We start from the raw sequence: 25,363 nt of genomic DNA on the forward strand, positions 1-25,363 counted from the left end.
CGCAGGCTCAGTAGCTGTGGCGCACGGGCTTAGTTGCTCCTCGGCATGTGGGATCTTCCCGGACCAGGGCTTGAACCCGTGTCCCCTGCATTGGCAGGCGGATTCTTAACCACTGTGCCACCGGGGAAGCCCCATGAAAGGTATTATTGATGAAATATTTTATATCTTAACAAAAATTCTTTTTTTCTCAACAAGCTTTCAAAGTCTGATATGAGACTTATGCACACAGCTTTTCTCCGCTGGAACTCGCCATGTCCCCGGATCTGGTGGCCGCTATGGAGCAGAGCCACCCTGGAGGCTGTTGGAGGAGTGGCAGCTGGCGGGGAGGCCCCCCAGGTGGGGCAGCAGGAGGGGGGCACCCAGTTCATTCCCCCAGCCTGACAAGGAGGAGGGCACAGGGGACGCGGAAGCTCCCGGAGAAAAGGCAGCCACCCTGCCCTGGGTGGGGGACGGCAGAGCAGGAGGGGCTGGAGGGAGCCCGATGGACGTCGGCATGGAGGGGGCTGCGGGAGAGGCGGGTCAGGGGCCAGGCCTACTATGCGCGTTACTTCCTTGTGACCGGGAAGCAGCACAGCGGCCATTGCCCCTGAGTCACCGCACCGGCCTCACCGCAAGACGCACACCGCTCTCTGCTCCGAGGGCACCATCTTGCCGTGGGGGTGGACAGAGTCAGTAAGAGGAAAGCGTGTAATTCAGGAAGGCTCTGGGCAGTGGAGGCATTGCCCCTTCCCGAGGCCCCTCCATGCTGCCCCTTAAGCTCCTTGGTCAGAACGTCAAATGGGGGGTGGCAGGAGGGAGGAAGGAACGACGGGGCTTCGCAAATATGCAGGCCCTGGGCTCCCAGCTGCCGCCAGACACCCTGGACCCCGGGGTCTCCCACCACAGCTGCCTCCTCAGGTAACGCGGGGCCCAGTGTCCCCGCTCCCGGGAGCCCTTGGGAGACCATGGGAGGCTCCTTTGGGGCAGGCCACCCAGGCTGCCGGGTGCTGACCTGCAACCAGGAAGGACCCAAACCAGCCTGGAGCAGGGACTCGGGGCCAGGAAGGCCAGTGCCTTTCCGAGGGGAGGGCGGTGCACTGAGGGGTGGGCTGTGGGCCAGGGCTCGCTCTGGGGGCTGGGGTGTGGAGGCTGAGTGAGGGTCTGGGAGGGGCCCCGCGTGGGGACAGCGGGGCTGCAGCAGGCTTGGGCCTGAGACCCCCAGGCTGGGGAAGGGTCCCGGGGCCCGACCACACCCCTAAGTAGGGAGGTGGGGTGGCCGAGACAGGGCCTGGCTCGGGTGTGAAGGGAAGCACAGTTCATTACTCCAAATGTGCCTCTTTGCCATATTGATTATTTTAAGCTGGTTATTTTTAAGCAGTAGGACACTGGGAGGAGCTCTGAAGCTGAGTAGAAGTCAGCCTTTTGAGAGACATTTACATGTACAAGGGAAACCTCTGTGTAAGGGTGTCTCCTCTTGTACAGGGATGAGGGGGACGACCACATTTCTAGCAACTCTTGTGGATGGAGAAGCTCTGCAGGAAACCTTACCCTTACTTGTGTGCTTTTCCTTGTCACCTCCCAGAGGGGCCTCTCTTCCCCACCCCCAACACCTTCTGTCTTAGCTGGAGGTGGCATTTCAGGTGGTGGCTTCAGCATTTCGGGGAGTCACTCAGTTTTCCTGGGTCTCTCCCATGTACACAGGAGGTATACGTGTTATTAAACTTTTATTTGTTTTTCTCCTGTTAAACTGTCTTTTTATTACAGTGGGGTCTCAACCAAGAACCTGGGAGGGTAGAAGGAAAGTCTTCTGCCCCTTCCAGACTCTGGGACGGGAAGCTCCCTCCAAGCGCTCAGCCTTCCTCCCCCTCACGCCGGTGTAACCTGACACTCAGTGGTTCTCATCCCGTCTCCTAGGACCAGCCCATCCCCAAATCCCCAGCTTCCAGGAAAAGGAAACTTCAGTGAAATCGAAACTACTGGGGAAAGGGAGGGCCCCTGAGAGAGTCCAGGCACCTGGACCACAGCTGCCTCATCCCCACCATGAGCCGCACATCCCAACCCTTCTTCAACGGTGCCCACAGCGGGGTCCTCCCAAGCTATGAGATGCTCAAGGAGGAGCAAGAGGTGGCCGTGCTGGGGGCTCCCCAGAGCCAGGCCCCCGTGACCACCACGGTGATCAACATCCGCAGCGAGACCTCGGTGCCCGACCACATCGTCTGGTCCCTGTTCAACACGATCTTCATGAACTGGTGCTGCCTGGGCTTCGTGGCATTCGTCTACTCCGTGAAGGTGGGTGGGCGCCTGGGGTGTTCTCCAAGGAAGTGTGTGTGAGCCTGGAGAGGCCCCCCTGCCTGGCTGGCACGTGGGGTGTGGAGAGCCCTTGTGTGTATTGTTCTGTGTGTGTGTGTGTGTGTGTGTGTGGCTTGGGGGATCATTCCCAATGAGAGTTCACGGCGAAGCTGCAGGGGCGCACATGGGGATGGGGGCTATGTCTCCACCACCCCAGGAAGTTCCCCTTCCCAGCCTTGTGAGAGAAGCTACATCCTTCACCCTTCGGATTCAGACCTCGAGTCTGGTCCAGAAAAGACAAAGGTACTGAAAGGACACTGACCCCTGGTGGGGTGAGTGGCCAGCAAAGGGGCCAGAGCAGAGGGAGGGTGAGCCCTGGGGCCTCCTGGAGAGGCTGAGAGTCTGTGAGGAAGCAGATCGAGGCCCCAGAAGGGGAGGGGGGCCCACCGGGCACTGTCCTGCTTGGGCTCCAGGGAACGGGCAGGGGTGGGTCCCCATCTGGGTGAATGGGCCTTGGGGGAGCAGCAGGGGAGGGCCTGAGTCACAGCACATGGCTGTCACCTGGCCCGGCTCCAGGTCCCCCTCACCGTCTCTTCTCCCCCAGTCTAGGGACCGGAAGATGGTGGGCGATGTCATTGGGGCCCAGAGCTATGCCTCCACCGCCAAGTGCCTGAACATCTGGGCCCTGGTCCTGGGCCTCCTTCTGACGATCGTCTTCATCATTATTTTCGCCACTGGCTCCCTGATGATTTTTCAAGCAGTTTCCCAGCTCATAAAGGACAATGGCGGCTACTAGTAGCTGCCGGCAGCCTGAGGCAGTCACCCCTCTTCACTGCAGTTTATACACGCGTCTGTCCACAGTTGAATAAAATAAAGCATTTGTATGTGAGGGTGCTGTGTTTTGACCTGGGGAGGAGGCCCCGTTGAGAGTCCCAGCCTGCCCTTGAGACTGAGCCCACCGCCCCCTGTCCCATCTGCTCTGCTGCTCTGAGGGGGACCTGACAAGTCCTCAGGCCTTGCCTGTTTTTGGCCTCAAGCTGGGGCAGCAGCAACTGGACAGGGGTTTGGGGTGGTGGCTTCCTCTGGGGAAGGGTCATGCTGGGTCCAGAACACCCTTGGCCCTGTTGACAAAATACAAAACAAAACAAACAAACAAAAACGCTCGGAAGCCGGCAAATAAGAAAATAGTTTATTTGGAGTTTTAGGATTTGCAATCGGAGAAGTGCAGATTCCAGTAGCAGGTCAAACGTGCTGCGAGGAAAGTACAAGTGCTGGGGGGTTCTAAACACAACAAAGACATTCCAGAGAAGTTACAGGGGTTGTTTTACAAAGCGGGATCAGTGCTAGCAGGCATTGGGTCACATGTCGGCAGCTGATTGGCTGCTAAACTGAGGTTTCCAGGGAGTAAAGACAACAGGTTCCAGGTGGTCCCAGGGCGGCCAGGACGTGTGCAAATTCCAGGTCCGCAGTGGTTCCCCTGCTCCCTTTCAGACCCTTTGACATGTGCCTCCGCTTTGCTGTTCGTAGGACCCCGTCAGCTCAGGAAGGCTACAAGAGTGCACGGGCCACCGCTGCACAGACAGCCCCCAGGAGGAGGAGAAACCCCTGCCCTGCCCTGGAAATCAGCCCCCATCCCTGGTTCTGTCAGGCCTCCAGATGTGTGGGCACTTGGGGTGCCCCAGGGCAGACCCTGCCCACAACCAGCTGGGCAGGTGCGGTGTGAGGTGGGGTGGCCCTAGCCTCCCCTTCGTCCCCTGACACCCGACCCCAGCTGTGGATCCCCTCCTGACCCGCACCCACGCCCCTTTATCTGTCCCCAGCTGCAGTCCCCTGGCTCCAGGAGATGGCCGAGGGGCTGGGGTCCCAGGGTGGCCATGAGGGAGCCCCTCTCCCCTGGGGTCTGTCACACGTGAGCAGGGAGGGGACAGCCCCAAGGAAGTCCTGGAGGAGGGGAGGCTGGCTGACCTACCCCTCTGCATTGGGAAGGACTGACTCCAAGGTGAGGAGGGGCCAGCAGCCAGTAAAGCCCTGGAGTCAGGCAGGGGGCGCTGCCCAGCGACTCAGACCCCTGCTGGGTGGGCTGGGCACGTGGAAGCTTCCCGGACCAGCAGCGCTCAGGAAGGGGGCCAGGGGCGAGGCCAGGAGAGATGTTCGTCCCCACCAGGAGCACATCTGTCCTGCTCTGCCCTCACTCCCTCAGGACCAAACCCGGGCAGGGCATCTTCAGGAATCCTAACGTCAGACTTCCTCCAGGCCAGACTCCAGGCAAAGCGATAACAGAGACTTCTCTGCTGAGGGCTACTGGGAGAAAGGACCAGAAACGCCTCTCACCCTTGCTGCCGGCCCACCTGTGCAGCCCTGCCCAGGGCTCTGACGTCCCAGTTCTGTGTCTTCCCACTGTGTCCTCCCAGCTCTGGTCCCCCCGGTCTTTGTCCTCCCAGATCACACCCTCCCAGGTCTGTGTCCTCCCAGCTCTGCATCCTCTCAGCTCCCTGGACGCTCTCCGCCCAGCCCAGGTCCCCCACCCCAACCAGCATCGCCCACCCACAGGTGACCCAGGACACTGTGGCCGCCCACACCGGAACCAGAGCTGGGTGGCCCCGAGGACTAGGCTGCTCATGGCCCAGCAGTCCACGCCCGGCACCGTCGAAGGACCCTCAGCTCCCCTGCTGATGCCTCGGGCCTCCTGTGGATTTTCGGAAGCTCCAGACCACGGGATCTTGGCTGCCTGCACCAGCTGGTCTCCCACCTAGCAGGACCCTCACCCCGAATCCGTGAAGAGTGACGGGGTTACACTCAGTGCCACCACCCTTCGTGACCGCTGTCCGCCCGACAGGGGAACGTGGGACGCGCCTAGTCGGCCAGCCGGGGTCGGGGGTGTGGGGGGTTGGGGTCACGCATCTGTCCCCCCGCCCCCTGCCTGGGAGAGTGTCCTTCCTGGACTCAGAGAGGCGGGTCTGCCAGCCTCCCCTCCTCTGGGACCCAGCGTCCCTGGGGCCGAGCCTGCCGAGCTCACATGTGGGACCCAAGAGAGAGCGGGCGACCTCGTCTGAGTCACCGTCCTCCAGGGAGGACCCCAGCCTACATAGCCCCCGAGGTAGGGCCTCGTGAGGGTTTGGTGTCTATAGTCCTAGGTGCCAGGACAGAAGGAAATCCACCGTGAAGAGTGCTGTGAAATTCAATGAGAGCCGGACAGGACTGGACCTCAGCCCAGTGAGGGAGCCCAGAAGAGCCTGGATCCCCGAGGGGCCTGTGGGGAAGGGGTCACTGCCCCAGCACCAGCCTCGGGCTGCCTGGACTCCTCCAGCCTCTCCTGGGTGACGCACAGCACACCTGGGATACCGTGCAGGGCGCAGTGGGTCAGCCGGCGGGGTGCGTCCCCCGCGCCCCCTCCCTCTGGGGCTCAGAGACAGAAATACCTGCCTGCCTGGGGTGTCTCTCCCTGCGTTGGGCTGAGGCGGGTCCCCACCTCCCCGTGTGCAGCCCAGGCTCGGGTCCCCAGTGTCTGTGAGACGCTGCCACCCAGCAGGGCGGCCACGTTTGCGTGGGAGGGAGTGGTCTTTCCTCTGGGGGTTTCTGTCGACCGGGGCAGGGTCACCAGCTCTGCTCTGGACTTCTGCTGTCAGCCCACAGCGGAGCGCTCTGTGCTTCCCCGAGGCCACCGGGGACTCACAGCAGTGTCCCCTCCCCGGGGACATCACAGCACCTTCACAGATGAGTGCACTTTATTGAATTCAGCTGTCGACAGCTCTGTCTCCATAAACTGCTGTATAAAGGGGTGGGGGGTGGGGGCGGGTACACAGCCCCAGGTGCAGGGCCGGCCGTGGACGGTGGGGGAACTGGGTTGCCTCCGTGTCCAGCGGCTAGTAGCCTCCATTATTCGCCATCTGTAAAGCCATCTGGTAGGCTTTCAGGTAAACAAACACCAGAAGAATGATCAATCCAATAGTCAGAAAGATGCCCAGGACCAGGGCCCAGATGTTCAGGCACTTGGAGGTGGAGGCATAGCTCTGGGCCCCAATGACGTCACCCACCATCTTCCGGTCCCTAGACTGGGGGAGAAGAGACGGTGAGGGGGACCTGGAGCCGGGCCAGGTGACAGCCATGTGCTGTGACTCAGGCCCTCCCCTGCTGCTCCCCCAAGGCCCATTCACCCAGATGGGGACCCACCCCTGCCCGTTCCCTGGAGCCCAAGCAGGACAGTGCCCGGTGGGCCCCCCTCCCCTTCTGGGGCCTCGATCTGCTTCCTCACAGACTCTCAGCCTCTCCAGGAGGCCCCAGGGCTCACCCTCCCTCTGCTCTGGCCCCTTTGCTGGCCACTCACCCCACCAGGGGTCAGTGTCCTTTCAGTACCTTTGTCTTTTCTGGACCAGACTCGAGGTCTGAATCCGAAGTGTGAAGCATGTAGCTTCTCTCACAAGGCTGGGAAGGGGAACTTCCTGGGGTGGTGGAGACATAGCCCCCATCCCCATGTGCGCCCCTGCAGCTTCGCCGTGAACTCTCATTGGGAATGATCCCCCAAGCCACACACACACACACACACACACACACACAGAACAATACACACAAGGGCTCTCCACACCCCACGTGCCGGCCAGGCAGGGGGGCCTCTCCAGGCTCACACACACTTCCCTGGAGAACACCCCAGGCGCCCACCCACCTTCACGGAGTAGGCGAATGCCACGAAGCCCAGGCAGCACCAGTTCATGAAGATCGTGTTGAACAGGGACCAGACGATGTGGTCGGGCACCGAGGTCTCGCTGCGGATGTTGATCACCGTGGTGGTCACGGGGGCCTGGCTCTGGGGAGCCCCCAGCACGGCCACCTCGTGCTCCTCTTTCATCATCTCATAGCTTGGGAGGACCCCGCTGTGGGCACCGTTGAAGAAGGGTTGGGATGTGCGGCTCATGGTGGGGATGAGGCAGCTGTGGTCCAGGTGCCTGGACTCTCTCAGGGGCCCTCCCTTTCCCCAGTAGTTTCGATTTCACTGAAGTTTCCTTTTCCTGGAAGTTGGGGAATTGGGGATGGGCTGGTCCTAGGAGGCGGGATGAGAACCGCTGAGTGTCAGGTTACACCAGCGTGAGGGGGAGGAAGGCTGAGGGCTTGGAGGGAGCTTCCCGTCCCAGAGGCTGGAAGGGGCAGAAGACTTTCCTTCTACCCTCCCAGGTTCTTGGTTGAGACCCCACTGTAATAAAAAGACAGTTTAACAGGAGAAAAACAAATAAAAGTTTAATAACACGCATACCTCCTGTGTACATGGGAGAGACCCAGGAAAACTGAGTGACTCCCCGAAATGCTGAAGCCACCACCTTAAATGCCACCTCCAGCTAAGACAGAAGGTGTTGGGGGTGGGGAAGAGAGGCCCCTCTGGGAGGTGACAAGGAAAAGCACACAAGTAAGGGTAAGGTTTCCTGCAGAGCTTCTCCATCCACAAGAGTTGCTAGAAATGTGGTCGTCCCCCTCATCCCTGTACAAGAGGAGACACACTTACATGGAGGTCTCCCTTGTACATGTAAATGTCTCTCAAAAGGCTGGCTTCTACTCAGCTTCAGAGCTCCTCCCAGTGTCCTACTGCTTAAAAATAACCAGCTTAAAATAATCAATATGGCAAAGAGGCACATTTGGAGTAATGAACTGTGCTTCCCTTCACACCCGAGCCAGGCCCTGTCTCGGCCACCCCACCTCCCTACTTAGGGGTGTGGTCGGGCCCCGGGACCCTTCCCCAGCCTGGGGGTCTCAGGCCCAAGCCTGCTGCAGCCCCGCTGTCCCCACGCGGGGCCCCTCCCAGACCCTCACTCAGCCTCCACACCCCAGCCCCCAGAGCGAGCCCTGGCCCACAGCCCACCCCTCAGTGCACCGCCCTCCCCTCGGAAAGGCACTGGCCTTCCTGGCCCGGAGTCCCTGCTCCAGGCTGGTTTGGGTCCTTCCTGGTTGCAGGTCAGCACCCGGCAGCCTGGGTGGCCTGCCCCAAAGGAGCCTCCCATGGTCTCCCAAGGGCTCCCGGGAGCGGGGACACCGGGCCCCGCGTGACCTGAGGAGGCAGCTGTGGTGGGAGACCCCGGGGTCCAGGGCGTCTGGCGGCAGCTGGGAGCCCAGGGCCTGCATATTTGCGAAGCCCCGTCGTTCCCCCCTCCCTCCCGCCCCCCTTCTCACAGGACTTGGGGTGCAGCTGGGGTGCTGGCAGGGCGGCTCCTGGGCTGTGGGGCCGGTGCCCGCTTGTCAGGGGCAGGGGCAGCTCAGCCCCGTGGCCAGGACTCCACTCCCTTCAGACTGCCTGAAAAGAGCCGGTTATTTTACCAGCAAAATGGATTTATTTAGGAATAGCGGATAATTGTAATTCAGGACAAGTAAGCTACAGCGGAAACTATAAGCATATTTGGGAAACAAGGAGGGGAATGTTACCTCACAGAGAAAATGGAGGCCTGTCGGAGGGACTGCTTTGAAGGAAAAGTCCACTGGAGAAAAGTGGCCAATAGGGTGGTGATGGTTCCCATGGTCTGAGCTGCAACGGGTCACATTGGCTGGGACTGCTGGGGGGAAGAACTTTCCCTCTACTCTTTTAGGTTCTTCTGGCTGGTCTAAGAATTAAGCTGACATGAGACATTAACAGGAGAAAAATCACACAAAAGTTTAATAACATGTATACGTGGAGAGACCCGGGAGAACTGAATCACCACCAAAAAGGCCAAAACCCTCGCCTTAAATACCATCTTCAGCTAAAGACAAGGGGAGATGTTGAGGTAGGGGTTTGGGACTTGAAACGGGAGGAAGGCAGTTGACCTGAAGATAGAAAAGCAAATGTTTGGTAAATGAATGTTTGTTGGGCCAGCAGGAACTTTGGGACACAGAGTGGACTCTGGTCTCTAACAAGTTTTTATCTAAATTATCTTAGGCAGTTATGAAGGGTAACAATAAAAACTTCCTGAGTCTTCTGTTGTTTTTTTTTTTTGTTTGTTTGTTTTTTACAAATAGTCAGCCTAAATTAATCCTTATGCCGAAGAGACACATTTTGAGATGGCAGATTTTGCTCCCCCACAGCTGGTACTATTTTGCTGTGGAAGCAGCCAGAACTCCAGGTGTTGGGCACAGGCTTCTAATCATGTTTTCATTGACCCAGGGGGAAAAAAGCTCTCCCTATGGAGGCAAACCTGGAGCCATGGGTGCCTCCTAGAAGTTTCTGATTAAGGTGCTATGGAAGCTTGATGGGGTGACCAACAAGAGGCTTTTGATCTGTTCTGTAGAGAAAATGGAATGGCAAATACAGCGAGAGCACACTGCCCTTTTACCCTCCAGCTGTCAAATCAAAGACTTGCCCAAGCACAGACACTGCTGCCAAAACGTCCACATGTGAAGGAGCAGCTGGGGTGCACTCGTGAGCTGTAGCACCTGTAGACCCACGGGTCGGTATAAAGGCGTTGGCACCATTCAATCAAGACTAACTCAAGGTACGGGTGTGTCAAAAAGCTGATAAAAAGCCCGATTTACATTGGTTGCCCCTCAGTGTATCTTACAGTATATATCTTGTTTTTCCAACCCAGGGTTGGGTTAAATTGAAGCAAGGAATGGGGTGTGGAATTAATTAAGGAAACTGAGCTAAAGTTGGAGTCAGGACAGGCCTGCAGAGGACGCTCTCACGCCCTCAATACATGTCAACTACTCCAAACAGGAAGAGACGTCCCCCTGCACGCCCCCCACAGGAAGGCATCTCTACTGACCATCCGGCAGGAGGAAGGAAACTTCTCTCCTCCCACGGCAGCCCAGCCAATCAGAGACTGCAGCGGCCCAGCCCACGGGAAGCCTCCTTACTCCGGACCCCCAGCTCCTCCAATGGGCTCTGGTTATCACAGCCCCGCCCAGCTCCCCCTTTTGCCCATAAAAGCAAGATCCCCCTCCTTGTTCTCTGGATTTCTCTGTGTTGGGTCTTCATTGCTGCTCACAGGCTTTCTGTAGTTGTGGTGATCGGGAGCTACTCTTCCTTGCCATGTGCGGGCTTCTCATTGTGGTGGCCTCTCTTGTTGCGGAGCATGGGCTCTAGGCGCGCGGGCTTCAGTAGTTGTGGCTCGCGGGCTCTAGAGCGCAGTCTCAGTAGCTGTGGCGCACGGGCTTAGTTGCTCCGCAGCATGTGGGATCTTCCCGGACCAGGGCTCGAACCCGTGTCCCCCGCATTGGCGGGCGGATTCTTAACCGCTGCGCCACCAGGGAAGCCCTGTGTTCTCCCTTTTCACGTTTTAATCTACTGCTGCATTTTATCCTCCATTTTTAACCGTGGTTTTAGCTTGCTGTGGTGCAATAATTTCCCCTACAGACACCTGGGCAGCACTGGGCCGGGACACGGGGCCTTACTCCCGGCTCAGGGCGGTGGGTCCGCGTCTGGGCTTCACCCCAGGGCTGGAGCTTCTTCCTGCAGCCAGCGCGCAGCGTGCAAACACATTTCAAGACACTGCTAGCTTCGCATTTGTTGATGTTGATTTTCCATTGGCCCAAAAATGTCCCCCAGTCAGGCCCAGAGTCAGGGGGAGCCACGGCCAGGCGCGGGCTGTGGCTGCGGCCATCGCTCACCAGCCCACCCCAGCTCCCGGGGACTCTCGCCTGTTGCCCCAGGGCCCTGCCATCTCGGCGTCTGGAAATTGCTGCGTGAATGCCACCTCGCCATGTAGACCCTGTGGAGTCTTCTTTCCGCAGAGCAGGTCCATTCTTGGCGCCACACTCCTGTCGGGGACCAGGCCAGTCTGGGACCACAGTGTGCGCGGTGAGGGTCAGGCTCCCAGGTTCATCTGCCTCTGGCCGGCGTGTTCCTGCAGGTGTGTCCTCGGGCCGCTGGGTGGGCCTGAGCACCCACGGGGGTCCTGCCAGACAAACCCCCTGCTTTCCGAGGAGGCTCTCTGCCGACATCATGGGCCTCCTACCTGGGGAGCCTCCTGGTCTACTTGATGGGGCCAAGACCACCCTCTCAAGACCACTCTGTCCCTCATGTAGACACAAGTTTTTATCATGGAAGTGTGGTGGGGAATCATTCAAAAATAAAATTGTGCGGGGTGCAGATAACAGTCTTCTAAAGACAAAGAGTTCTGTAATGTGACTTTTTAGACTTCAATGTATGGATTGGTTAGAGCAGTTTTTTCCTTTTTCCCGTCTGTCACCACTGACTGGTGCACAGATCAACTGATCCTAAGTCCACAGAAAACCACACGACGAGAAGAATTTCTGCCATGCCTCCAGGTAGGAAAGCAGCAGAGGCCCGTGGGGCAACGTACGAGGAGAGGCGGAGTTCAGGGAGCAGCTCGGGCCAGACTTGGCCCTGACTGGGGCTGGGGCAGGACAGGCTGGGGGTCCTTCAAGCCTCAGACAGGACCGAGAGGGCTCCCTCACCCGCCGGAAAGGCCCAAGGGACAGCGTGGGAGAGACCCAGACGCCATGGCAACCTCTGCTCTCATCCCCGCCTGGTCTCCGAGGCCCGTGACAGAGAACCAGGGGCAGCGCTCAGGGGATGGGGGTCCACACCAGCACGTCAGGTCGGGCTGAATTCTGTGCCGAAGGGGCCTGTGCTCTGGTTCTGGTGCACACTGGCCCAGATCAGAGGTGAGGGAGACGAGGGCCAGCACTGGAACTAATCCAACCTTGAAGGGATGGCGGTGCTTCAGCCATCCTCCCGATGGGATCTGAACCCAGTTTGAAGGAGCCCACGAGGGACTGAACAGCCGTGCCTGGAAGAAGGGGGCGTTTGGCTTCTGTCGCTTCCTGACACTCCCCCGCTCAGGTCGAGTTCAGGGCGTCCTGCCTACGTTTTCACAGGCGTGGAAGGCGACTCAGACGGCCAAACTTGGGGGTATTTCCTGATCCGTGTGGGCCTTGTTATGAAGCTGGCCCTGGCAGCCCCTCGTCCTCTGCCTCTGCTGAGCTGACGTTTAATCGAATGAACTCACGCTTCTCTCTTGGGCTCCCAGGGCCGGTGGCCGAGCGCCCTCTTGGTCCCGGGTGGAGGGGGAGACCTCAGGCTGGTGTTAGGGAGCAGGGAGCAGCCCCAGGTGTCCCAGCTCCCCTGGGCGCTGGCTGATGAGTGGGGAGCAGAGCCATCTGGGTGTGGACACACGAGGCGAGTCCAGCAGTGAGTTCCTGCTGGCCTGCCGTTACCTGTCTTCCCAGGCTCACCCACATTTTGGAAAGTTAGCTGATAGGTAAAAACACTTCATTGCGTGCCCTAATAAGGTTACAGTTGTACATTTTATGTCATGGATACTTTACCACAATAAATTTTTAAGTTGATTCTGACAGCTTATGGTGGTTTATTCATTGACTTCGCGGGGGGTAGACTTTCAGAGTTCCCTACTCTGCCATTTTACCTGCATGGTTTAATCTTAGCGACAGCTGTGTTTCACAACTGGCACAAGCATTCCTTGACCCTCGGAATCAGCTCCTGCAGGTTGGTGGGAGCTGCCTCCAGCGCAGCCCGTGGCAGGGCGTCCGCCGCAGAAGGAGCATCTTGTTTGGAGACCAACCTGTTAAGACCTCTGTGCTCCCCCTGCAGCCCCAGCTGGGAGCAGAGGGGCGGGCCTTGGGAAGCACTGTTTGACCTGGAACGTTCCACGTCCATGCCGGAATGCATTGCTGCTGGCTCCACCCAAACCTCTGTCTTGGTGGGTCTGACACAACCCTCTTATGGTGGGCAGTTCTGCCATGAGGTCACCGAGTGGCCGTGTCCATCTTTAAACACAAGATAGGAAAGACCGCCTTCCCCAGATCACTCTCCGCACCCCCCAGCCCCGGGCCCCGCTGACGTACGTCTGGCACAGCAGCTGCACTTGGACTTCCCACGGCTTGGTCTGCCGCAGCCCAGAGTTCCCGCCAGGTCCCTCTGGGTCTGGGGCCAGACAGGTGAACGAAATGGAGGTTTGGTGGGGGTGGCACCCCTGCACCCTTTAGGCTTTGAGGTGGCTCTCCCAGGATGGGATATCGGTTTTGATTTTCCTCCCTGCTGGGCTGGGCGCTGGGGAGCAATTCCAGAGTCCCCACCAGCCAACCCCACGACCGTGGCTCTTAGGCAGAAGCCACTGACCCCGTGTGAGGACATGCCGAGCACCACTCCCTTCCATCCCCGTTCCACCCCCGGGCAGGCAATGCCTGCTGGGCGGGGCCAGGCACCCATTGCCCAGGGGCCCCACTGAGAGCTGGACTTGGGCCAGGCCTCCATGTGCCCTCACACAGTTAACAACACTCTGCCATTTTGTCGTCTGTCATTCTTTTGTCATTTTGTCATTCTTTACCCTCATTTTATTGTTTTTACACTTCTTAGCTGGCATTTATCTTCACTGATACATGCAAATTTTAGCTGTTCAGTTTTGAAAGCTGGATGCACCCATGTAGCTCACACACTTACCATGATGTAGAACATTCCAGAGCTGCAGCCGCCTCCTATCAATGTGCGAGGGTTGGCCTTTCGAGTACCAGGAATTTCTGTTCTAGTTGTGAGGAACTACACAGAAAATGGTGGGGTAGGGAATTCCAGAAGCCCATCCCTCCACAAGAGCAGGGAAAAAACTTGCAAAAATTATCAGAAGCAACATTTTCAGACTCTGGAAAGTAGTAAAAAGCTTGCAGAAATCAGAGGGGTGCTTAGTCAAGAAGAAAATAGTGGAATTTCAGTACAGAGCTTTGCGGCACTTTAAATACCTTGGTTCCATCCCTCACGTCCAAGCTCGGCGGCAGCCTTGCAGACAGCAGCCGGTAATCTTTCTCAAATGCTCCCGAAAGTCTGAAGAGGAGGGAGCACTTCTTAACTCATTCTGTGAGGTCAGCATCATCCAGACACCAGAGTCAGACAGAGACACTACCAGCAAAGAAAAGCACGGACGACTATCCCGTATGAATATAGATGAAGAATCCTCAGTACATTCTAGCAAACTGAATCCAGCAGCACGTTATACACCATGACTGTTACCGGCTGGGGCCAAAACCGAACTCAGGTTGGGCTACTCATCATTCGGAAGTCAACGTTCAAGAGACAAGTGTTGGTGGGAAAAAAAAGATGCTTTATTCAGGAAGCCAGCAACCTGGCGAGATGTCAGACTAGTGTCTCCCCAAACCATCTCCGAGCTGCTGATCAGGGGCAAGGGTTTTAAAGTTAAGCTCCAGGGCGTGCAGGTGGGGGCTCTGTGCTGCTCAGCAGAGTTGGCTCCGACAGGCGTCCTGAAACTGGTCGTGCGGTGGCCTGGTCAGCATCGTCTTGATTATTTTAAGTGAAGTTAATCTTCAGCTCCAGGGTCGGTTTGCTCCCATTTTCCCGAGGCCAGTTTTTCGAATTGTGCCAGATGCAGCAGCTTACGTCATGCCTACAGTCTGGTCATCATTCAGTCAGCTTTTTCCCTCTGGTGGCAGTTTTTGTATCTGCAAAACAACTAAGCAATGTGCATCAGACACTGTTATCTATGTCCTTCAGGTGGAACTAAAGATACTGTGACTGATATACGGCTGATTCACTGTTTAAATTACCAGTTCTCCCGGCCCAACTGCTATTTTTGTCACTACATATTAACATCTTTTCAATCATTAATTCTTGAACCAGGCTTTTGTGACTCGGGGGGCTGGGGGCCCTAGGAGACTAAAGCCTTTCTTTTTTTTACAAACAAGAAACAGGGGACATGGAGGAGCCTTTGTACCTGGGAGGGCCCTGCAGGGTCCTGCTGGATTTCATGACCAAGAGTGATTTATCCCAGAAATGCAAGCCTAGTTTAAGAATAAAAGTCAATTAATTAAGTCAAAGTAATTAATACACGGTATTAGTAGAATGAAGAAAAAACATCATGTGATTATCACAATTGCTGCAGACAAACCATCTGACAAAAAGCCAACAACATTTCATCATAAAAGCATTCAAAAAAAAACACTTCCTCAGCCTGATAAAGGACGTCTATGGAAAAGGGACCGCTCACATCATACTTAAAGGTGAAAGACCGAAAGCTTCCCCCTGAGATCAGGAACAAGATGAAGCTGTCTGCTTGAATCCAGCATCATGCTGAAGGTTCTAATGAAGGCAATGAGACAGAAAATGAAAGGGGGGGTGGTGGGACCAGACTGGAAAGGAAGTGCCTTGGAAATGTCTCTATATGCAGATGACATGACTTTGTGTTTATAAAATCTTATGGAAACCACACACACACAAAAACTATTAAAGAGATTACCAAAGTTTCAGGTGACAAAATCAACATACAATAATCACTAGCAATGATCAACCCAATAATATAATTAAGAAAACAATTACGTTTATAATAGTACTTTAGGGTTCGATCCCTGGTCGGGGAAGATCCCACATGCTGCGAAGGAACTAAGCCCGTGAGCCACAGCTACTGAGCCCGCGCGCCTAGAGCCCGTGCTCCGCAACAAGAGAAGCCACCGCAATGAGAAGCCCGTGTACCGCAATGAAGAGTAGCCCCCGCTCGCCGCAACTAGAGAAAACCCACACACAGCAACGAAGACCCAACACAACCAAAAATAAATAAATAAAAATAAAATTTCAAAAAAGGATAATAGTATTTGAAAAATACTTAGTAAGAAGTTTAACCAAGCAGGTGCAAGACTTGTATGCCGAAAACTACAAGCATTGCTGAAAGGAATTAAAGAAACCTAAATAAATGAAAAGACATCTGTGCTCACAGACCTGAACTCTTAGGCAATACTTCACAAACTGACCTTCAGTTTCAATACAATCACTATCAAAACTCCCACAGTTTTTTTTTGTTTGTTTTATTTTTGTTTTTTTCCAGAAATGGACAGGCTGATCCTAAAATCCATATGGAATCATCGGGCCAAAACAATCTTGAAAAAGAATAACAAAGTTAGGGGCTCACGCGTCCTGATTTCAAAACTTACAACAAAGCTACCGTCATCAAGGCATTGTGTTCCTGGCATGAGGCAGACACGTGGACCATGGAACGGAAGCTAGAGTCCAGTAATAAACCTGTGCCTCAGTGGTCAAGTGACACAACAAGGGTGCCAAGACCTTTCACAAATGGTGCAGAGACAACTGGATGTCCACGTGGAAAGGGAAGAAGTTGGACCCTTACCTTACAGATTATACAAAAATTAACTCAAAACGACAGGCAGGGACCTGGGACCCTTTGCTGCAGGGCTTACACCTGGACGAAGCCCTCCTAGAGCAACAGATACAAAGAGATGATAGGGGACTAAAAGTAACTGTGTGCGTGAGCAGTTGGGGCAAATTATGGACAACAAGATACAAAAACGGCGAAAACCCAACTGCCACCGCAAAAGCAGCGCCCTGTGCATGATCCCTGCACACAGCACCACCAAGGGGGCGGGCAGACTACCTAAGCCATCCCTCCAGCCCAACCCACCGAGCTGTCCCCATCCTCACACCGTTTAAGGGACCAGCTCGCCCCCCTCGGGAGCGAACAAGGGCACCTGTTGCTTGTTTTCGCTCCCTCCTGCTGTAGCACAAGTCCCAAGAACACCTTGCCTGGATTCCTCACCTGGCCTCTCGTCAATTTCTATTGATTAAAGCGTTCAAGAACCTGAGTCGGTAGGACCGACTATATTAGGACAGTAGGACCTAATATAGAAGCTGAAACTACAAAACTGTTAGAAGGAAATAACAGGTGTAAATCTTTGTGACCTTGGATCAGGCAATGTTTTCTTAAATACAATACAAGCAAGAGCAACAACAACAACACCCCACACACATAAATTGCAGTTTTGCCAAATTAGAAATGTTTGTGCCTCAAAGGAAACTCTCAAGACGGTGAAAAGATAACCTAAAGAACAGGAGAGAATTTTGCAATTCATATATCTGACAAGGGACTAGTATTCAGAATATAAAGAACTATATTAATTCAACAACAGCAAGACCAACAGGCCAATGAGTCAATGGGTAAAGGGTTTGAGCAGACATTCTCCAAAGACACGTGACTGGCCAGTGCACACAAGAGGCGCTCAGCGTCAACCGTGATCAAGGAAATGCACATAAAACACAACCAAGGGAATAGGTACAATGGTTTTCAAGGTGAAAACAACTGTGCGCGAGGATAAGGAGGGGTTAAAACTCTCCTTCAAAGCTGGCAGGAATATGGAGTGATGCAAACCTGCTATGGAAACCAGTCTGGGGGCCCTAAAAGGTGAACATTGAATTATGATACGAGCCAGTAGTTCCACACCTAGCTGCATATCGCAGAGAACTAAAAATGTGTGTTTACACAAAAACTTGCACACAAATGTTTCTAAGCATTATTCATGATTGCCAAAAAACTGGAAATCGCCCAATGTCCATAAACTGATGAAGAGATAAACAAAATATGGTATACTCTCACAGTACCACATTAATCAGCCGTAAAAAGGACTGTAGTTCTGACACAAGCTACAACGTGGATGAACCTTCAAAACATTATGCTCGGTGAAATAAGACAGAAACAAAAGGCACATAATTTATATGAAATACCCAGAACAGGGAAATCCATGCAGAGAGAAAGCAGACTGGTGGTTGAAGACACTCAGTGGGCAGGATTAGGGAAGCCGACCTTCCCCTAAGAGTGGGGGTTGTCGGAACTGGGTAGGGGTGGTGGTTGCAGCATCTCCCCAAGAATGTACTGAAAGCCGCTGACTTGTACACTTCCAGTGGGTAAAATGACAACGTTTGTGTTCTGCAAATTTCAGGTGATTAACAAATTAAATCATATGACATAAATAATTAGAGTATACCGAAACAAAGTCGTCATTACCCGAAACACATCACCTGGCAATTATTTCCCTACATGTCACTGTTACCTCTGCACTGGAGGTCATTTTTGTCTACTTGATCCGCCACCTGATGAAAGGCTGCCCGAGGCTGAGCTACTGCCCCTCGCTTGCCAGGAACAGGGGCACCTGCTATGGTGGGAATGCCCGCGGGGGGAGCATCAGCCCCGATGCCGGCGAGGGCGGCGGGCTCATCAGGTCCTGGAGCGGGCAGCAGTCCACTCGGGCCTGTGGGTCGTGCGTCCCGCTCGCGCCGACCTCACCCCAAACCAGGAGCCAGGGCAGCCCTCTGATGGCCCGCGTGCGCGCGTCGGCCCCTGCCGTCTGGACAGGCTGCCGGCTCAGTGTGGGCCCAGCAGGAAAGCAGACTGCATGAGCTATCGCTACAGGGAGGGTTGAACAGGAGGACTGGGGCACACAGGGCACCTGTTCAAGGGGAACCCAGAGGCGGCAGGTGCAGCAGCTGCCCCTCTGAGGGGCCCAGGGTGGGGGCAGAATTGGCCAGAACCTGGAAACTGGAGGAGGCCCAGGGCTAGAGACCAGACTGCCGGGTGTTGGGGCCACTGGGGGCACGTGGAGGCTGGTCTGGGAGCCTTGACCCAACAGGCCCCACCAGGGAGAAGGCCTTGCTCCTAACAGGACAGGACAGGCCTGGCCATCAGCTCCCACGGCCTCCGGCTCGCAGGTGAGGACCCAGGCGACCAGGAGGACATCCTGCCCCGTGGCCTGAAGGGAGTGGAGTCCTGGCCACGGGGCTGAGCTGCCCCTGCCCCTGACAAGCGGGCACCGGCCCCACAGCCCAGGAGCCGCCCTGCCAGCACCCCAGCTGCACCCCGGAGCACCTCAAGTCCTGTGAGAAGGGGGGCGGGAGGGAGGGAGGAACGACGGGGCTTCGCAAATATGCAGGCCCTGGGCTCCCAGCTGCCGCCAGACGCCCTGGACCCCGGGGTCTCCCACCACAGCTGCCTCCTCAGGTCACGCGGGGCCCGGTGTCCCCGCTCCCGGGAGCCCTTGGGAGACCATGGGAGGCTCCTTTGGGGCAGGCCACCCAGGCTGCCGGGTGCGGACCTGCAACCAGGAAGGACCCAAACCAGCCTGGAGCAGGGACTCCGGGCCAGGAAGGCCAGTGCCTTTCCGAGGGGAGGGCGGTGCACTGAGGGGTGGGCTGTGGGCCAGGGCTCGCTCTGGGGGCTGGGGTGTGGAGGCTGAGTGAGGGTCTGGGAGGGGCCCCGCGTGGGGACAGCGGGGCTGCAGCAGGCTTGGGCCTGAGACCCCCAGGCTGGGGAAGGGTCCCGGGGCCCGACCACACCCCTAAGTAGGGAGGTGGGGTGGCCGAGACAGGGCCTGAAGCCCCCTCCAGGCCCTCAGCCTTCTTCCCACCCACCCACCTTGGTGTAACTTGACTGGCAGAATTTTGTCCCACTTCCTTGGACCAGCCCACCTCCAATTCTCAAAAGGCCAGGAAAACGAAACAGAGAAATCGAAACTACTGAGAAAGGGAGGGCCCCTGAGTGTGTCGCTGCATCTGGCCCACAGCTGCTCCGTCTCTGCCTCAGGAAACATACTTGTCAATCCTTGTCCTCTGCCATCAGCACTTGGCTCCCCCAGCACCAGAGATGATCAAGGAGGAGCATGAGGTGGCCGTGCTGGGGGCTCCCCAGAGCCAGGCCCCCATGACCACCACGGTGATCAACATCCCCAGGGAGACCTCCGTGCCCGACCACATCGTCTGGTCCCTGTTCAACACGATCTTCATGAACTCGTGCTGCCTGGGATTCGTGGCATTCGCCTACTCCGTGAAGGTGGGTGGGCGCCTGGGGTGTTCTCCAGGGAAGTGTGTGTGAGCCTGGAGAAGCCCCCCTGCCTGGCCGGCACGTGGGGTGTGGAGAGCCCTTGTGTGTATTGTTCTGTGTGTGTGTGTGTGTGTGTGTGTGTGTGTGTGTGTGGCTTGGGGGATCATTTCCAATGAGAGTTCACGGCAAAGCTGCAGTGGCGCACATGGGGATGGGGGCTATGTCTCCACCACCCCAGGAAGTTCTCCTTCCCAGCCTTGTGAGAGAAGCTACATCCTTCACACTTAGGATTCAGACCTCGAGTCTGGTCCAGAAAAGAAAAAGGTACTGAAAGGACACTGACCCCTGGTGGGGTGAGTGGCCAGCAAAGGGGCCAGAGCAGAGGGAGGGTGAGCCCTGGGGCCTCCTGGAGAGGCTGAGAGTCTGTGAGGAAGCAGATCGAGGCCCCAGAAGGGGAGGGGGGCCCACCGGGCACTGTCCTGCTTGGGCTCCAGGGAACGGACAGGGGTGGGTCCCCATCTGGGTGAATGGGCCTTGGGGGAGCAGCAGGGGAGGGCCTGAGTCACAGCACATGGCTGTCACCTGGCCCGGCTCCAGGTCCCCCTCACCGTCTCTTCTCCCCCAGTCTAGGGACCGGAAGATGGTGGGCGATGTCGTTGGGGCCCAGAGCTATGCCTCCACCGCCAAGTGCCTGAACATCTGGGCCCTGGTCCTGGGCATCTTTCTGACTATTGGATTGATCATTCTTCTGGTGTTTGTTTACCTGAAAGCCTACCAGATGGGTTTACAGATGGCGAATAATGGAGGCTACTAGCCGCTGGACACGGAGGCAACCCAGTTCCTCCACCGTCCACGGCCGGCCCTGCACCTGGGGCTCTGGGCCCGCCCCCACCCCCCACCCCCCACCCCTTTATACAGCAGTTTATGGAGACAGAGCTGTCGACAGCTGAATTCAATAAAGTGCACTCATCTGTGAAGGTGCTGTGATGTCCCCTGGGAGGGGACACTGCTGTGAGTCCCCGGTGGCCTCGGGGAAGCACAGAGCGCTCCGCTGTGGGCTGACAGCAGAAGCCCAGAGCAGAGCTGGTGACCCCGCCCCGGTCGACAGAAACCCCCAGACGAAAGACCACTCCCTCCCACGCAAACGTGGCCGCCCTGCTGGGTGGCAGCGTCTCACAGACACTGGGGACCCGAGCCTGGGCTGCACACGCGGAGGTGGGGACCCGCCTCAGCCCAACGCAGGGAGAGACACCCCAGGCAGGCAGGTATTTCTGTCTCTGAGCCCCAGAGGGAGAGGGCGCGGGGGACGCACCCCGCCGGCTGACCCACCGCGCCCTGCACGGTATCCCAGGTGTGCTGTGCGTCACCCAGGAGAGGCTGGAGGAGTCCAGGCAGCCCGAGGCTGGTGCTGGGGCAGTGACCCCTTCCCCACAGGCCCCTCGGGGATCCAGGCTCTTCTGGGCTCCCTCACTGGGCTGAGGTCCAGTCCTGTTCGGCTCTCATTGAATTTCACAGCACTCTTCACGGTGGATTTCCTTCCGTCCTGGCACCTAGGACTATAGACGCCAAACCCTCACGAGGCCCTACCTCGGGGGCTATGTAGGCTGGGGTCCTCCCTGGAGGACGGTGACTCAGACGAGGTCGCCCGCTCTCTCTTGGGTCCCACATGTGAGCTCGGCAGGCTCGGCCCCAGGGACGCTGGGTCCCGGAGGAGGGGAGGCTGGCGGACCCGCCTCTCTGAGTCCAGGAAGGACACTCTCCCAGGCAGGGGGCGGGGGGACAGATGCGTGACCCCAACCCCCCACACCCCCGACCCCGGCTGGCCGACTAGGCGCGTCCCACGTTCCCCTGTCGGGCGGACAGCGGGCACGAAGGGTGGTGGCACTGAGTGTAACCCCGTCACTCTTCACGGATTCGGGGTGAGGGTCCTGCTAGGTGGGAGACCAGCTGGTGCAGGCAGCCAAGATCCCGTGGTCTGGAGCTTCCGAAAATCCACAGGAGGCCCGAGGCATCAAGCAGGGGAGCTGAGGGTCCTTCGACGGTGCCGGGCGTGGACTGCTGGGCCATGAGCAGCCTAGTCCTCGGGGCCACCCAGCTCTGGTTCCGGTGTGGGCGGCCACGGTGTCCTGGGTCACCTGTGGGTGGGCGGTGCTGGTTGGGGTGGGTGACCTGGGCTGGGCGGAGAGCGTCCAGGGAGCTGAGAGGATGCAGAGCTGGGAGGACACAGACCTGGGAGGGTGTGATCTGGGAGGACAAAGACCGGGGGGACCAGAGCTGGGAGGACACAGTGGGAAGACACAGAACTGGGACGTTAGAGCCCTGGGCAGGGCCGCACAGGTGGGCCGGCGGCAAGGGTGAGAGGCGTTTGTGGTCCTTTCTCCCAGTAGCCCTCAGCAGAGAAGTCTCTGTTATCGCTTTGCCTGGAGTCTGGCCTGGAGGAAGTCTGACGTTAGGATTCCTGAAGATGCCCTGCCCGGGTTTGGTCCTGAGGGAGTGAGGGCAGAGTAGGACAGATGTGCTCCTGGTGGGGACGAACATCTCTCCTGGCCTCGCCCCTGGCCCCCTTCCTGAGCGCTGCTGGTCCGGGAAGCTTCCACGTGCCCAGCCCACCCAGCAGGGGTCTGAGTCGCTGGGCAGTGCCCCCTGCCTGACTCCAGGGCTTTACTGGCTGCTGGCCCCTCCTCACCTTGGAGTCAGTCCTTCCCAATGCAGAGGGGTAGGTCGGCCAGCCTCCCCTCCTCCAGGACTTCCTTGGGGCTGTCCCCTCCCTGCTCACGTGTGACAGACCCCAGGGGAGAGGGGCTCCCTCATGGCCACCCTGGGACCCCAGCCCCTCGGCCATCTCCTGGAGCCAGGGGACTGCAGCTGGGGACAGATAAAGGGGCGTGGGTGCGGGTCAGGAGGGGATCCACAGCTGGGGTCGGGTGTCAGGGGACGAAGGGGAGGCTAGGGCCACCCCACCTCACACCGCACCTGCCCAGCTGGTTGTGGGCAGGGTCTGCCCTGGGGCACCCCAAGTGCCCACACATCTGGAGGCCTGACAGAACCAGGGATGGGGGCTGATTTCCAGGGCAGGGCAGGGGTTTCTTCTCCTCCTGGGGGCTGTCTGTGCAGCGGTGGCCCGTGCACTCTTGTAGCCTTCCTGAGCTGACGGGGTCCTACGAACAGCAAAGCGGAGGCACATGTCAAAGGGTCTGAAAGGGAGCAGGGGAGCCACTGCGGACCTGGAATTTGCACACGTCCTGGCCGCCCTGGGACCACCTGGAACCTGTTGTCTTTACTCCCTGGAAACCTCAGTTTAGCAGCCAATCAGCTGCCGACATGTGACCCAATGCCTGCTAGCACTGATCCCGCTTTGTAAAACAACCCCTGTAACTTCTCTGGAATGTCTTTGTTGTGTTTAGAACCCCCCAGCACTTGTACTTTCCTCGCAGCACGTTTGACCTGCTACTGGAATCTGCACTTCTCCGATTGCAAATCCTAAAACTCCAAATAAACTCTTTTCTTATTTGCGGGCTTCCGAGCGTTTTTGTTTGTTTGTTTTGTTTTGTATTTTGTCAACAGGGCCAAGGGTGTTCTGGACCCAGCATGACCCTTCCCCAGAGGAAGCCACCACCCCAAACCCCTGTCCAATTGCTGCTGCCCCAGCTCGAGGCCAAAAACAGGCAAGGCCTGAGGACTTGTCAGGTCCCCCTCAGAGCAGCAGAGCAGATGGGACAGGGGGCGGTGGGCTCAGTCTCAAGGGCAGGCTGGGACTCTCAACGGGGCCTCCTCCCCAGGTCAAAACACAGCACCCTCACATACAAATGCTTTATTTTATTCAACTGTGGACAGACGCGTGTATAAACTGCAGTGAAGAGGGGTGACTGCCTCAGGCTGCCGGCAGCTACTAGTAGCCGCCATAGTCCTTTATGAGCTGGGAAACTGCTTGAAAAATCATCAGGGAGCCAGTGGCGAAAATAATGATGCAGACGATCGTCAGAAGGAGGCCCAGGACCAGGGCGCAGTTCCCTTGAATCTGCGTCTACGTCCTCGTGGGAACTGTAAGTGCAGTGCCCGGTTTCCCACCTGTCGGAGTCTAGCTCCAACAGGATCCAGGACACCCCGAAAGGATGGACAGCGTCGGCGATGAACAACAGGAAGGAGACTGAGACTCGTGGACTCAGCCAAGTAAAAATAGCACCATCTCGTGCTTTCTTTATTTCATATACTCATGTATAGATTACAGTATAATTACATAAATCATTGACATACATTGTAATATTATTGCTTTGAGTCGAAAGAATGAATCATTTTGAACCCACAAAGATTTCCTTAAAAGATTACGTAAACCATACCTTTTAGTTTCTAGATTTTCCCATAAGATAAATTCCAAGGTTACCATTACGTACAGCACATGTTCTAAGAATTATTCTTGGTGGTTAACCAACCTTAACACCTAAGTCTAAATATATCCTTATATTCTATATATCCTTAGCCCCCACATAGCTTTTCCTACATGGACATTCCTTTTTTATAATGCCATAAAAATATCTAAAATATATTTTACAATTTCTATTTTGAATATTGCTACTCAAAGGCAATTTAATATAGCAACAAACAATATTAGGATCCCAATAATCTATTAAAGAATAACTTTCCAAATCATTTCTATTTGTCCCTAATCTAGAACATATCTGTTCACCAGTTAATTGATCAAATATCATTAAACTACCATTAATATTGAACCACAAATTATTATTACCATCATAAACACCCTCATATGGCCATATCTCTAGCGAGGATGATGTTTTCCAAAGAAACATTTCCCTATGTCCAGATTTAGTCACTGTTTCCCAATGTCCCTCTTTAGGCACCGGGCCTTGCCAAACAGTACTCAAAGGGGAAGTCAGGAAATCTAAGATTTTTCCTTGGGGCAAATCCTGCCACACTTAAATTTATATATATAGAAATTATAAGTATTGCTTCTATGAGGAGTGTGGTCCACCTTCCACGTGCGGTTCCGCCTTGCAGTTCCGCACTGGAGCGCCCATGACCTTGTCATGGTGTTGCAGTGTCTGGATGGCTTCCAACACCCACCCGCGTGGGGCCCCCAGGCTGCAGTCCTCGTGTGTGAAGTTCTGCTGGTAGAATCCTCGACGAGTCCCCGGACCCCACGTTAGGAACTGTTGGCGTTTACCAGCTGGAGTCGGACTGGGTCTGATTGAAAAACTGAACAGGGTTTGGAAATGAACTAGGTCCAATTTAAGCTGGACTGGGTCCGGTGCAGGTCCTAGGGCGAGTAAAATCCTAAGCAAAGGCTAACTGCGAATGCGAAATTTGCAAGTTAAAAAAAAAGGCGCAAAAATTGGTAGTGCAGGTGGAGCATTTAAGGGCTGTTAGACCACTTGTCTCCTAACCCAAGGACTCCCATGTTAGGATATGTTGATCGTGAAACGGGTTATATTGACTCCAGGTCACCCACCAACCTCAAGAAAATTTCCGAGCAGCGAGGTGCACCGTGAACCACACACAATCTGCATCGTGGAGGCACATCCCTTTGAGGTTTTAGTTTGGCTCAG

At 56.2% G+C, this 25,363-nt stretch overlaps 3 protein-coding genes and 1 long non-coding RNA gene across 4 annotated transcripts; 2 read left to right on the forward strand and 2 right to left on the reverse strand.

The window, feature by feature from the left end:
• Nucleotides 1–1,918: 1,918 nt before the first annotated feature.
• On the forward strand, nucleotides 1,919–3,157 carry LOC309668237 (interferon-induced transmembrane protein 3-like). Its single transcript, XM_082477798.1, has 2 exons — nucleotides 1,919–2,268; nucleotides 2,873–3,157. Exons 1-2 carry the CDS (start codon nucleotides 2,020–2,022, stop codon nucleotides 3,062–3,064), a joined length of 441 nt encoding a protein of 146 aa, XP_082333924.1. The 5' UTR covers nucleotides 1,919–2,019; the 3' UTR covers nucleotides 3,065–3,157.
• Nucleotides 3,158–5,975: 2,818 nt separating this feature from the next.
• LOC309668238 (interferon-induced transmembrane protein 3-like) lies at nucleotides 5,976–7,296 on the reverse strand. Its single transcript, XM_082477799.1, has 2 exons — nucleotides 6,929–7,296; nucleotides 5,976–6,320 (listed from the first exon to the last, which is right to left on the reverse strand). Exons 1-2 carry the CDS (start codon nucleotides 7,175–7,177, stop codon nucleotides 6,132–6,134), a joined length of 438 nt encoding a protein of 145 aa, XP_082333925.1. The 5' UTR covers nucleotides 7,178–7,296; the 3' UTR covers nucleotides 5,976–6,131.
• Nucleotides 7,297–8,527: 1,231 nt separating this feature from the next.
• LOC309668240 lies at nucleotides 8,528–24,896 on the reverse strand. Its single transcript, XR_014268142.1, has 4 exons — nucleotides 24,882–24,896; nucleotides 21,390–23,870; nucleotides 8,671–14,660; nucleotides 8,528–8,542 (listed from the first exon to the last, which is right to left on the reverse strand). It is a non-coding gene; the product is annotated as an uncharacterized lncRNA (long non-coding RNA).
• On the forward strand, nucleotides 19,497–23,319 carry LOC309668239 (interferon-induced transmembrane protein 3-like). Its single transcript, XM_082477800.1, has 2 exons — nucleotides 19,497–19,811; nucleotides 20,428–23,319. The coding sequence occupies exons 1-2, from the start codon at nucleotides 19,626–19,628 to the stop codon at nucleotides 20,614–20,616; spliced, it is 375 nt and encodes a 124-aa protein (XP_082333926.1). The 5' UTR covers nucleotides 19,497–19,625; the 3' UTR covers nucleotides 20,617–23,319.
• Nucleotides 24,897–25,363: the final 467 nt, after the last annotated feature.

Source organism: Balaenoptera physalus (genome assembly GCF_965194825.1).
Source record: "Balaenoptera physalus genome assembly, chromosome: 10".
In the NCBI taxonomy this organism is placed as follows: domain Eukaryota; kingdom Metazoa; phylum Chordata; class Mammalia; order Artiodactyla; family Balaenopteridae; genus Balaenoptera; species Balaenoptera physalus.

Excerpts from the sequence above, each read along its gene's own strand:
- LOC309668237 (XM_082477798.1), top strand. The coding sequence starts at position 2,020 with ATGAGCCGCACATCCCAACCCTTCTTCAACGGTGCCCACAGCGGGGTC. Across the intron at positions 2,269-2,872 it reads CATTCGTCTACTCCGTGAAG|TCTAGGGACCGGAAGATGGT; the intron begins GTGGGTGGGCGC and ends CTTCTCCCCCAG.
- LOC309668238 (XM_082477799.1), bottom strand. The coding sequence starts at position 7,177 with ATGAGCCGCACATCCCAACCCTTCTTCAACGGTGCCCACAGCGGGGTC. Across the intron at positions 6,321-6,928 it reads CATTCGCCTACTCCGTGAAG|TCTAGGGACCGGAAGATGGT; the intron begins GTGGGTGGGCGC and ends CTTCTCCCCCAG.
- LOC309668239 (XM_082477800.1), top strand. The coding sequence starts at position 19,626 with ATGATCAAGGAGGAGCATGAGGTGGCCGTGCTGGGGGCTCCCCAGAGC. Across the intron at positions 19,812-20,427 it reads CATTCGCCTACTCCGTGAAG|TCTAGGGACCGGAAGATGGT; the intron begins GTGGGTGGGCGC and ends CTTCTCCCCCAG.